The 12,828-nt window shown below is 60.3% G+C and overlaps 1 protein-coding gene across 5 annotated transcripts; it reads right to left on the reverse strand.

The window, feature by feature from the left end:
- Positions 1-11: 11 nt before the first annotated feature.
- Positions 12-10,738, reverse strand: Srrt (serrate, RNA effector molecule). 5 transcript variants are annotated; one of them, XM_021627690.2, is made up of 20 exons: positions 10,516-10,738; positions 10,139-10,278; positions 5,914-6,042; positions 5,568-5,714; positions 5,213-5,401; positions 3,428-3,597; positions 3,165-3,349; positions 2,967-3,065; positions 2,775-2,889; positions 2,452-2,603; positions 2,243-2,304; positions 2,082-2,160; positions 1,797-1,985; positions 1,456-1,629; positions 1,193-1,346; positions 924-1,117; positions 693-849; positions 499-600; positions 283-388; positions 12-206 (listed from the first exon to the last, which is right to left on the reverse strand). In XM_021627690.2, exons 2-20 carry the CDS (start codon positions 10,258-10,260, stop codon positions 131-133), a joined length of 2,601 nt encoding a protein of 866 aa, XP_021483365.1. In that variant the 5' UTR covers positions 10,261-10,278; positions 10,516-10,738; the 3' UTR covers positions 12-130. The 5 variants fall into 5 exon arrangements, with proteins under 5 accessions (XP_021483365.1, XP_021483367.1, XP_021483366.1 ...); XM_021627692.2 differs by having other exon boundaries at positions 283-409; XM_021627691.2 differs by lacking the exon at positions 10,516-10,738 and having other exon boundaries at positions 499-588; positions 10,139-10,494.
- Between the last annotated feature and the right edge of the window lie 2,090 nt (positions 10,739-12,828).

A 12,828-nucleotide genomic window follows, 5' to 3' on the forward strand; every position in this document is an offset into this window, starting at 1 on the left:
CACTGAAGAGAGACACTACCAAAATGCTTTTACTAGCAGGAAAAATAACGTACAAAAACAATTCTCAGCTGATGGGGAAAGTGGTCGCGGCACAGACGTGCAGGGCTGCAGAGCGGGGCGCGAGGACGGCTCAGAAGAAGTCCACATCGTCAGGGGCATCCAGGTCCCGGTACTCCACGATGGCTCGTGGGTCTCCTCGGACCATCCTGGGAAAAGCAGTCTGCGTCAGCAGCCATCCGCCGTCAGGACGGAGCAGCGGGGTCTGGGCGTCTTCCCACTCACCTGTTCCGGGGTTTCCCAGGGTACCCTCCTTGGCCTCGGAAGGCGTCGTAGTTCCCGCGTCCCGCGCCGTAGGGAGCGTGGGGGTACGGAGGCCCTCCTGCTGGGACTGCGGGGCGGACAGCACCAGCTATTGAGAAAGACCCAGGGTGAACCAAACCCTGACCTCACGCTCCGCCAAGCCTGCAGCCCCGACACCTCCTGGCACTGTCCACTCACCTCCGTAGCCCAGGATGGGAGGCCGGGGCTGGCCATAGGGCACCAAGCCCTGTGGTGTCTGGTGTGGGTAGGGGAGTCCGGGGGTCAGGCCTGGGGGGAGTACAACACGGACAGGAGCGTGAATTACTGCGGGGAGGGCAGGGGCACCCTTCTCCAGAAGGGGGCACCGGCGGGCCCCACGGATCGTATCTTACTCTGGGCAGGGCCGGGCGGCTGCGCGGGCTTGATCTCGGGCAGCGCCGGGCGCTTGGCGTCCGTGAGGAAGTTGTTGAAGAAGGCCACCTCCTTCTTCACCTCCTCGATCTTCTCCGCATGCTTGTTGAAGATGTGCTTGCGCACAAACTCGGGGCCCTGGGTGCAGAGGCCATGAGGACACGCCAGCCTCCGGGTGCCGGCCTCTCCCGCCCCCCCTCTGCTCAGCTCACCTTGAACTTCTTGCCGCTGAGAGGACACAGCCACTTGTCCTTGCCCAGCTCCTGCGTGTTGGAGGTGACGAACTTCTCCACTTCCTGCTCGGGGTCCTTCCTCCCCATCTTCTGGGCCTCCTCCTCAGAAAGGGACTCGCGCACACTCAGCAGCGGGCTCAGCTTCTCCTCAAAGGTCTTCTGCCACTCCAGCACTGTGGTGACAAGACAGGCTGCAGAGACTGAAGCCCGTGGCTGACGCGGTTGGGGGCGGGGGGGCGGGCACCCACCTTCCCCGTGGCTGACGCGGTTGGGGGGCAGGGGCCCACGAACGTGGACGATGCCGCAGCGGTTGGGCATCTCGTCCTCGTTGGGGTACTCGCAGGTGTTGTAGTAATCCAGAGAGTGCACGATGCGCAGATAGAGGAGGAGCTTGTCCAAGACCTGAGGGCGCAGGGCGCACACAGCTCACTATCAGCCCTGACGGCGGAGCGTGACACGTGCACACGCGCGCATACACACACACGCACACGCCTCTCTCTCAGAGGGGCACCTTGATGAGCTTCTCGTCCCTCTCCACACTGATCTCGGCGGGATTGCCCTCCTTGGGAGGCTCCTCAGGAGGGGGACCCCCGCTGCTCCCCAGAAGCTCCTCCTCCTCGGCGCTCACTTCCTCGATCAGGTAGTCCGTGATGTTCTTGAGGATGGGGTTCTGCGAGGGCAGGCTCTAGGGGAGGACAGGCCGCAGGGTGTCACCAGGGAACTGCCTCCCGCCACACCCCTCAGCCCCCCCCCAGGCCGACTGCGCAGGCTGGAGGTGCCCTCCAGACAGGGCCAGGCTGCAATCGCAGCGAGGCCCGGGGGCACACCAGACAGGCCCCGGGAGCCACTGACTGTGGGCGCAGGCGGCGTCCCGGGCTCGGCGGCCCAGAGCTGGGTCCTGTCGTCCAGCGTGTGCACCAGCTTGGCAGCCAGCTTGATGTCGTTGCGCACGATCTGCTTGTGCTGTGTGATGCCGTTGATGTTGCGCACACGCCGCGTCAGGTCTCGGTTCACGCCAGGGCTCAGCTCGCACTCCCGGAGCTGCAGCGACAGTCCACCCGTGGCCAGTGAGGACTGGTGGAGGGACAGGCGCGCTCTGCCCCGCAGCCCACGCCGGCACTCACCGCCGGCACTCACCCGGATGTTCTGCAGGTTCCAGCAGATCTCTTTAATGTTCACACTGCGGTCAAAGGTCACCCAGCCCCGGCGGAAGAACCTATGTAAGGAAGCTCGTCAGCGCTGCCTGCAGAAGGGCAGTCAGGCCACCGGGCTGGGCCTGGCCTCCCGCACCTCCTCACCTCCTCTCCGGCTGCGGCTCCGACAGTGCCACTCGCATGAAGCCCGGGTACCTTTTACACAGCTGCAAGGAGAGCAGCCTCTCAGCCCTTCTCTGCACCGCCACTGCCTCACAACAAACCAGAGCCCGCCCGGCCGAGCGAGGAGCCGGCCCCCAAGAGCCGCACCACAGCCCCCAGGCCTCCCGGCAGCCCGGCCCACTGTCACTCACAGAAATGATCTCTGCCCTGGAGATGTTCGGCGCGATGTTGCGCATGAAGAGCGAGCAGGTCTTGTGCAAGGGCCGGGGCTTACACTCCAGCCCCGCAGCCTCCTTAGGCTTCTCCTCTTCCTTGGGCTTCTCCTTCTCCTTAAGTGCTTCCTCTGAGCAGGGAACAGGAGTCAGGACAACTACTATTCATTACTACCAGACACCACCCAGAGATTCCCTTCCCGTCAGTCAGACCCTGTCTCTCTCATCACCCTCCCCCCCCCCCCCACACACACTCAAACAACGGAGTGGAAGCAAAAAAGTTCCTGAAAAGCGCTGCACACCGGCCTCCTCCTTCTCCTCCTCGGCTCGGCCACTCTCGGACTCGGACTCAGACTCGGACACGCTGCCTTCATCGAAGCTGTCGTCGCCGCTGTGCTTCCTGTTCCGTTTCTTGCTCTGTGGAGCAGCAGGCAGGCCAATCAAGACCGCGCAGGGTCCGGCCCGCACCTTGGCCTCACGTAGGCACACCGTACCTTTTTGGCTTCCTTCTCAGCCTCATCCTTCTTCTCCTCCTTGTCCCCGTCGTCCTCAGGTTTCTTAGTTCTGTCCTCATTAGAGCTGTCATTGTCAGCCTACAGGAGACGGTTTCTGAGGACGTCTGTCTCTCCTGCTGGGCATCACGGGCCCCAGCCCCCAGCGGAGGGTCCAGCCCCCAGCCCCGCACCCCCGACCTGTTTGCTGTCTTCCTTCTTCTCATCCTTATCGCCGGCCTTCCGCTCTCCGTCCCCAGGGCCCGGCCCGGCCCGGCCTTCCTCTTTCTTGCCGGCCTCCCCAGTCTTGGCCGCCTGCTCCTCCTCCTCCTCCTGCTCCAGGATGCGGAGATCATTCTCTGTGCCACCTTCCATCTTAATGACAGCTACCAACGACAACACAGAGGTCACAACCAAAGCAGGCTGGCTAGTTCCCGCCAAGACCCCGGCCCTCAAGGCCACACCTGCATCCAGCATCTTGACAATGGCATCGGCTTTGTCTATGTCCAAGAGAAGGTTATCAAACCAGCCGCCCTCCATGAGGGACAGGAACACCTTCAGTCGATTCTGCAGGGCCCCCCGGGCCTCCTGCCGGCGCTTCCCCACCTCATCGGGGTGGTACTTGGATCGAAACCTGAGGAGGGGGAGAGGGCAGGAGGGACAGACAGTTCCCAACGGCCCGGCCACGGCGTGCGGAGGGGCCCAGGAAAGGCAGGGCACAGCCTCTCACACCCACAGGTCACAAAATCAAGGAAGGGGAGCACTGAAACCACCCAACCCCCCAAAAGGAACCAAAGGTCGTGCTCTGGAAAGCTCTGGAGAAGCAGGGCCTGGGAGCTCTGGGGTAGGAGCGTGGCTCTGGGAAGGCCAGGGCCAAGGCAGCACTGCTGCTCGCCTCTGAAGCGCCCTGTCAGGACCAGCTCCCAGAGCGTCAGGAGAGAGGAGGGGCAGGAGCCCAGAGAACCTCCCTCTCCTGGCCAAGCCCAGACAAGGTCCCGCCAACTCCCTCCACCCCAGGTGGACCAGAAGGAAACCTGAAGTGTACCAGATAGAAAAGGCCAAAAGGCAGGACACCCTTTTCCCTTGGTGGGAAGAAAAGGCAGTGAAGGGGCAGGAAAGAGCTAAGGGCCAGGCCAAGGGCCTGCCCCGCCTCAGGTAGGCCCAAGGGATAGAAGAGGGAGGGCTGCAGGGTTAGGACTTGGGTGGAGCATGAAAAAGAGAACATTTTAGTAGGCCTCTGAGGGCAGGAGAGAAAAACAAAAGCAGAAGAAATTAGGGGCATGAGGAAAAGAGAACCGGGGACATTAAGGAGGGCCCAGACAGACGAGCTGAGGAAACAAAAGAAGAAGCATGGACAGAGGATGGGAGGTGCGGGAGCACGCACACACACAGGGGAATCGGAATGGACACGCGAGGACAGGACAGGCTGAGCAGAGAGGAAAGCCGCAGGCGTCACCTCCAGGATCTTTACCTTGGCCGCTTGGTCAAACAGAGCTCAAGATTTAACTAGTGGCGCCCAGGGCCCATGCTGGCTGGCGGGCTGCCCGTGGCTCCTGGCTGGGGTGGCCGGCCTAGAGGCCCTGCCCGCGGCCTCCGCGGTGGGGCCCTGACTGACTGGCTGCCTGAGCAATACGTTCAGCTAGGCCGCTGCATTGTGCACAGCGGAGCCCTGCCTGTCTGCCTGGCCGGCCCCGCCGCTCAGCCCAGGGGCTCATGTATGGGCTGGGTATGGTGGGGGTGGAGGTGGGTTTGCTCCGAGCTCCGACGATGAGCGGGTGTAGCTCCCAGTTCTGGCTCTTTTCAAGGAGGAGGAGCAGAAAGAGGATGAGGAGGAGGAGCAGGAGGGGGGAAAAGATGGTTGATTAAAATCAAAACATCCACATAAGGAAAAAAAAAATCAAATTCTTTTTTTCTGTCACACGACCCTGAGATCTTGGCTGTTCCTGTCTGGCTTCACGCGTTGCCTTTGGAAGACACGGCCACACTGGTCCTGGTGACAGGGGCTGACCGTGACCCACACCAGCAGGAGGGGCGCAGCCTGGGCGTGGGCCCTGGAGGCTGAGCAGCTCTGCCAGCTGCCAGGAGGTGCCCCAGAGGGCAGCAGAGGAGGAGATGATGGGCTGGCCAGCCGACACAGCTTCCCTCCCCTTCCCACCCAGGAAGTGCCATGTGGGGCGCACCAGAGGACAGGGCTGCCCCAGACCAGAGAAACAGGCCATGGCAAAGGGGCAGGGGAGCAGGGGACTCACCACTCCTCGTCTTTATGAGCCAGAAAAAAGTCCTGCATCTGCTGCCTCCGGAAGTCCAGCTTGTAGTCATTGTAGCGCTTGACGGCCTCAGTCTCGTCCACAGAGTCGTCCAGGGACAGGAGGAACTCTTTGAAGGACTTCATGATGGGCGGGGGCACGCCCAGGTCGATCTCCGCAATGCTGCCCAGCCTGGGGGTTCCAGGAGGCTTGGTTGTGAGGGACAGTAGACACCCCTTCCTCTGCCACAGGCCACCACTCCCCGGGCTCCCGCCCACAGGCCCCCAGAGCCGTCCTCCCAGCTCCAGCCACTCTCCGCAGCCCCAGACCTCTCCCAGCTGTCGGCAGAGCCCGTTACCTGGCCTGGATGGGCAGGACGTGGTGCTGCATGAGGTGGACGTCTGGGTGGCCCCAGGGCTGAGGGGGGCCGTAAGTTGGTCCCCCACCCCCCCCAGCATAGGGCATGTCATAGCCACTGTGGTAGGGGTCAGAGCTGTGCTCATCCCTGAGGGTGGGACACAAAAGTCAGACAGAGGGCAGCAGCCCCTCCTCTCCAGAACACGGGCAAGGGCGGGAGGAGGGCACGCGGAGGACGTGGCCTCCCCCACGGGGCACAGGGCACGAAGGGGCGGGGTGACTGCGACAAGGAGGCCGAGCTGTCTGCCGACCGAGGGCGGAGGCCGAGGACAAAGTGAGGCCCTCACCAGTCTCTGCGCATGCGCTTCTGCGGCGGGCTCAGCTCGTGCCTTGGCGGGGAGAAGCGCTCCCGCCGGTTCCGGTCGTAGTCGCGGTACTCGCCCCGGCTGCGGCGCTCTCGGCCCCGGTCCCACTCCCTGCAGAACAGCACGACAGCGGGGTGGAGCGGAGGCCAGGGCAGGCCCGCCAGGACGTGGCCCGGCCCTCCCCAGCGCGCACAGGCCTGCCCGCCGCGCCGGCTCCCCCACGGGACCAGCGCTGATCACGGGGCTCTCCTCCCCCGGTGCGATCACGCGCACCACACCCACCCTAGGGCAAATACTTAGCGTCTATGAATCCTAAAACTACACACTACGGGCCGGGTGCGGTGGCGACGCCTGTGAGCCCAGCACTCAGGAGGCAGAGGCAGAGGCAGGCGGATCACTGAGTTCGAGGCCAGCCCGGTCTGCAGTTAATGGGGAACACACAGGGCTAGAGAGAAACCCAGTCTTGAAAAAACAAAAATAAAAACCACATGTTACTATAAGTTACCCGACGGGTGGTGGCCCGCGCCTGTGATCCTGGCCCTTGGGAGGCAGAGGCAGGGGATCTGTGAGCTCGAGGCCATTCCTTCGTCACCGAGCTGTGCTGTCCCTCGGCCCTGCCTCCCGTTTGGAGAACCTGGGGCCGTGTCCCTGTAGGCAGATCCCAGCCCTGAGAGCCTCCCGCCTCAGCTTCATAGATTATGAGCCTGGACCACTGTTTTCACAGGTTTTTATAAAACAATGACTTTCAACAAACAAACAAACAACAGAAACCAAAAGCTGCTCTGAGCAGCACTGCCCTCTTCACGGCTGGCCCGAAGAGCCCCTCCAGCGGTAAGGCAGGGAGAATCAGCCGCTCCTCACAGACAGCACTGGAAGAGGAAGCACTTCCTCGGCCTGGGCAGACAGTCTGGGCTGTTCTTTCTTTTCTGGCTTTTGCAGAGCTGACAGAGCTTTCACACTCCTCAATTCAAGCAATCCTCCTGTCTCTGCCTCCTGAGCACCTGGGCTAGATATTACTTATGTACTATTATTATTGTAGCCCTGGCTGTCCAGGAACTCCCTGTGCAGACCAGGCTGGCCTCAAGCTCAGGCACCCAGCTCCTGACCCCGGGGCGGAAGGTGGGAGGCCCCTTTCTGGGTTTGAATAGGACCCCATCATAGTCTCGGCTGGCCTGGACTCTGCTCAGCCCAGCACTGCCTCCACCTCTCCTGCCTCTGCCTCAGGAGAGCCTACAGGTGTGAGCACCGCTCCTGGAATGAGCCGGGTAAGCTGAGGCAGGCAGAGCACAACTCTAGTACCAGAAGTCAGCGTGACACCAGGCTGGGCTGCGTAAGACGCTTCTCCAAACACAGGAGTCAGCGACTGTCTCTTCGAGGCCACAGCAGCAGGCTGGAGTGCAGGGCAGGCCCGGCCCAGTGCTCAGTTCTCTTCTGCTCCATTTGCCTCCCCGTGCTGCCAGCCCGGAAGGACCCTGGCGTTTCTCACTACAGTGTCAGGATGTGTTTCACACAAGACTGCTCTTTCCAGGGAAATCTAGAGTCGGGAGCCCACACTGGTAGATGCCCGTTGTCCAAAAATGTGCTCCTCCAGTCGCTCCCCAGCTCCGGCTCCTGGCAGCTTCTCCTGGGGACAGCCTGTGACCTCTCACAGGGTAAAAACCGGCACCCATGAAGAGCACCAGAGGCTCCCCAGGCGCTGCACTGCTGCCTGCTGCGGCTGGCACTGCCCTCCACCCAGCTGTCGCCCATCCTGAACCAGGCCTGACACTTCCCGACGGTCTCCCTGCCCGCTGCACTCTTTCCGCTGCCCTAAGGACCGTGGAGGGAAGCGGCAGTCTCCGGACAGCTTGGGGCCTCTACCTGACCCAGCTGAGCACGTGCCCGTCTGCGCCTGGTAGGTAGGGCCGTGCCTACCTACCTCAAGCTCTTCTCACCGCCCGTGTCTAAGGGACTGCCTGCAAGTCCAGCTAGGGGTCCCTCCCTGGAGCTCTCCCCAACACTGCCTGTGCCCAGGACAGCATCCGCTCCTCAGAAGGGAAGTGGCACATTCCCAAAGCCACTTTGGCCTCACATGATTAAACTCTGAAGGACTTTCTCTAGCTGCAGACTCAGAAAAGCAACTTTGACTTTTTTCAGTCTTGGAGAAACACCAAGGAGAACTGGGTACCCTGGCTCCCATTTGTAATTCCACAGCCAAGAGGCCTGAGGCAGGAGGATGTGCTCCCTAAGAGAGCATATTCCACGTGACAGCCTGTCTCAAAGGCTACAGTCCAAGGGGCTAGAGGTGGCCCTCAGCTGCGCAGGACAGAGGTGCAGGCCCTAGGAAGCGCCTGTCAGTGCCAGGGACAGCACAGTCTTCCATTTCCCACAGGCAGCAGCACAGCGCACACGTGTGCACATAAGCGTGTAGGCAAAACACAAACAGGAAAACAAGCGCCACGCTGGCGCACACCTTTGATCCCCGAGCTCGGAGGGCGGGGGGAGGCAGGGGGAGCTCTGAGTTCGAGGCCAGCCTGGTCTATAGAACAAGTTCAAGAACAGCCAGGAACAGAGAAACCCTGTCTCAAAAAACAAACAAAAAATAAGAATAGTGTTTTAAATGTGCTAGGGGTGAGAGAAATGGCTCAGTTAAGGGCAGTTGCTGTCTGCAGGGGAGCAAGGGTGTCCTAGCACAGGTGGCAAGCCACCCACAAACACCTGTTACTCCAGAGGTTAACACCTCCAGCCTCAAAAGTCACCAACACTCATGTGCCTACCCCCCCCCCCCCCCCGCCAGGCTTCATCTTTCCAGGGTTTTCAAGGCCTGACTGGCAGCCTCTCCATTTTTAAATTTAATTTCCCACTTACTTATTTATTGAGACAGGATGCCACCATGTGGCCCTGGCTGGCCTCAATCTCTTAAGTTTATTTCCACAAATTCTATGAGAAAAAGTTACCTCAAATTCCTCTAAGAAAAATCTGTTTCCAAGTCAAGCTACCCACGGTTAACTCGCTGAATTGGTTTTTTGTTGCTGTCTGTAAGAGGCCCTTGATTTAAAAGGGAAGGGGCTGGAGAGCTGGCTACTCCTGCAGAGGACTGGGCTTTGAGTCCAGGCACCTATAAGGCAGTTCACAACCCTCTTGAACCCCTATTTCCCAGGGATTTTAATGCATTCTATGGCCTCCATGGGCACGAGGCAGAAATGAGGTACACAGACATAAGCAAAACACCCATAAACACATTTTTAAATTAAAAAAAGGTAAACATCCACATGTTTTCTCAACTTAGTTACCTGTTTTAAAATCATTTCAAACTTTTCTTAAGCTAGCCAAGAGGTGGCAGCACACACCTTTAAACCCTGCACTCGGGAGGCAGAGGCAGGTGGACCACTGGGTTAGAGGCCAGCCTGGTCTATATGGCAGGCTCCAAGACAGCCAGGGCTACACAGGCCCTGCCTAAAGAGACAAAACCAGCCTAACCAATCAACACTGGCAGGCACTGCTCTTCCCGGGAGCTCAGGCCAAGCAAAGCGCCATGGCACCTTGCCAGCAAAGAGGCCTGACTCTTCCACAGCCTGCTGGTCCGTGTTAATCATTTCTCCTCTTTTAAGGCACAACTGAAAGGCCACGCCGCAATCCCAGCACTGGGGAGGCAGAGGCAAGCCAGGACGACACAGAGACCCTGCCTCAAATCAAAAATGAGCAAACGAATGAATGGATGAAGCAATTACAAGTCATAAAATGTACACACTCAGTGGGGCCGAAACTTGAGTGCTCGCTGGCAAGCACAAAGCCCTGGGTCCGAGCCCTGGCAGCACTAACAGGGCGACAGCTTAGCGCCGGGCTACTCCCTGCACGCTGCAGCTCGGGTTCTAAGAAACCCATCTTTTCAGGAAGGGGGAGCGGGTTAAGCGACGCAAACTGCCGATGCCTGCAGAAACACTGCCTAACGCTTTGCTCACTGCGTGGCTGCTGGCGGTCTGGACTGCAGACAGGGTCTCCCTGCGTGGCCCACGCGGGAGGCACAGCTGAGAGGGGCCCCTCTTCACCACCACCGGCTGTCACTTTGATCTCAAGGCCTAGCGACCACGCCAACAGCAGGCAGACTCGACTCAGAAAACGGCCCGACGGCGGGTCACACCCCAGGCCGATTCCAAGCGGGAAGGCGGCCGCGGGGGAGGGAGCGAGCCCCGGAGCAGGCCGACCGGCCGCGTCAGCAGCGCCTCACCGGTCATTCCAGTCGTCCCCGCGCCGTCGCTCGTCCCTCTCCCGGGAGCGGTCGTAGTCGCTGCGCTCTCTGCGGAACTTGTCCCTGCGCCTGCGGTCGTACTCGTCGTCGCTGTCGCCCATGGTGCTGTCCGAGGAGGCCTGCGGCGCGGCGGCGGGCGGACACGGGGACGATGAGCTCGGGCCGGAGGGGGGGCCGTCCCCCGGGGGCGGCGCGCCCGCCTCCCTCCCGCCGGGGCCGGCCGGCCATCCCGGGCAGGGCGATCGCTCCGACAGCTTCGCTGTCCCCGGGGGGTCCCCCGCGTCCACCCCGAAGCCCCCGGGCGCAGCGGCCTCCGTGCGAGCCCGCCACCCGGGCCTTTCCTTCCCCTCCCCCACCTGCGGCGGTCGGGGCCGTTGGAGGCGCGCGCCGGCGGGCTTGTTTTCCGGGCGGACCGGGGCGCGCGCGCGGGGGGCTGCGGGCGCCGCGGGGCTTCCCGGCCGCGGACCGACGGAGGGCGGACGCGGGGCCGCGGGCGCTGCGAGGAGCCGAGCGCGCGGCCGGCGCCACCCGCGGAGCGGCCTCCGAGCGCGGACGAGACCCCCGGCCGAGCCTAAACTAAAGGGCGCCTCGGGGAATGCCGGGAAAAGGGTGGGGCGCGGAGCTCTCGCGAGGCTTCGCGACCGCGCGCGCCGACGGCGGGCGCTACGGAAGCTGAGCGGGGCCAAGCCGGGCGTCCCGAACGCGGGCGGGCGTGCGCTTCACTCCTCCGCCGCCTCCCGGGCCGGGGCGCCCCTTGACCTCCTCACGGGTGGTTTTGCCCCTCCGCGCGGTGGGCACGGTGCACGCCCGGGAGCAATGCAGAGAAGCAACCGTTTTAAAGGCACCTCCTCCCTCCATTTCCCCCCCAGACATCTTCTGTATGGGGTCTCTGCAAAACGCGTTCTTCCGGCCTTTTTTGGACAGGGGCGCCTAATCCTCTTGCAAAACGTGAAAAATCTCAGCCTTAATACCCAGTACTTTTAAGTTTAAATTCATAATTCCCGAGGGAACACTAAGCCCTTCTCAATGAATAGAATGTTAAAACTAAAGAATGGAGCACGCCACAGCCATGCTGGGGGCGGGGCGCCAGCATGCGAAGAGGAGTATTTACAATCGGCATTTAAAAGCCTCGGTGCAGCCACGCTGGCCCAGGCCTGTAATCCCAGCTGCTCAGGAAGTTGCAGCAGGAAAATCACACATTCCAGAGCTGAAGAGCAAATGCAAAGCCAGCCAAGGCAATTTAGTGAAACTCTGTCTCAAAAACATTTTCCAAAGCGGTCTAGAAAGATGGTTCAGTGATTGTGCTCTTACAGAGAGCCAGAGTTCAAGTCTCAGCACCTGCCTGTTGGGCAGCTCACAGGCTGTGAGTTCCTGTCAGTTCCTGGAGATCTCCCGACCTCTTCTGGACTACAAGGGCACGGGCACTCAAGTGTTCACATAACCACACACTGACACACACATACACATATTCATATTCTAAGACAGGGTTTCTCTGTGTAGCCCTGGCTGTCCTGGAACTTTCTCAGGAGACCAGGTTGGCCTTGAACTCAGAGATCGGCCTGCCTCTGCCTCTGGAGTGCTGGGAATAAAGGTGTGAGCCATATTGCTGCTGATTCATACATGATTTAAAAAAAGGGAAACAGCTAGGTGGAAGAGAAACCCTTTTCTGAAAAATAATGCAGGAGGAGGCAGAGGAGGAGGAGGAGACAGTGGTGACAGAGCTCAGAGACAGACTGCTCTCCTACCCTATGACAGGACCTGGGGTCAGCAGTAGCGCCTGCTTGACGTGAGTCCCTGGCCCAGCAGCCCCCATGCCCACAAGAAAGTATCCAGGTTCAGTGGTACCTTCTGCAGGCCCAGCGCTTCAGAATCTAAATCTAAAGTTCAAGAGCCTCCCCGGAGGAGGGAGGGAACCACGGGGGGGGGGGATACAAAGTGAATAAACTGCAATTAATTAAAAAAAAGAAGAAGAAGAAGAGCCTCCTCTATCTCAGCAAAGTATCACGTTCATGGGTAGCCCGGGATACTCTAGAAGTCCTTCCTCACAAGAGGACTTCTGGTTTCAGCCTGGGTCACAGCATTTTGGCTCAATGCACCAAGGCCAGCATAACTGGTGAGCACAGGCCCTGCCATGACGCCTCCCTCCAGAAATGGCAGAGAAAACTGAAATCCGTGAACATCAGAGTCCATTTGCTCCTCCTGGTAAGTGACACCCTGTCCCGTGTGGGGACAGCGGCTGGGGGGCCTGGCCACACTGTGTCCCGTGTGGGGACAGCGGCTGTGGGGACAGCGGCTGTGGGCCTGGCCTGCGGCACCACTTCTGCTGTCGGTCAAGTCTGAGGTGAGAACACTGAAGGAGCTGAAAGACCAGGAGAAATGCAACCATCTCAGATACCCCTAGCCTACAGTGAACGGGTTCATTTATGGAACAACAAAAGTATAGGATAGGGTTAACAAAAGACTATGTATGTATTAATAAGATAGATTAATACATTAAATAATAATAGATATTTAGGCAGGATCTTACTATGTAGCCCTCACTGGCCTGGAACTCACTGTGTGGACCAGGCTGGCCTCAAACTCAGAGATCCACCTGCCTCTGTTCCAGAGTGCTGGGTTCGAGGTTTATATGGCCTCATCCTAGGAGACTCCAACGAAACAGCAGAGAC

This window comes from Meriones unguiculatus, chromosome 15 (assembly GCF_030254825.1).
Source record: "Meriones unguiculatus strain TT.TT164.6M chromosome 15, Bangor_MerUng_6.1, whole genome shotgun sequence".
Taxonomy (NCBI): domain Eukaryota; kingdom Metazoa; phylum Chordata; class Mammalia; order Rodentia; family Muridae; genus Meriones; species Meriones unguiculatus.

What these genes read in the sequence shown, in the direction of transcription:
- Srrt (XM_021627692.2), bottom strand. Translation starts at nt 10,260, where the DNA reads ATGGGCGACAGCGACGACGAGTACGACCGCAGGCGCAGGGACAAGTTC. An exon ending in GCTCATAAAGACGAGGAGTG is followed by an intron (nt 3,598 to 5,212) that starts GTGAGTCCCCTG and finishes CCCCCTCCTCAG; the next exon opens with GTTTCGATCCAAGTACCACC. An exon ending in TCCCATCCTGGGCTACGGAG is followed by an intron (nt 410 to 498) that starts GTGAGTGGACAG and finishes CTTTCTCAATAG; the next exon opens with CTGGTGCTGTCCGCCCCGCA.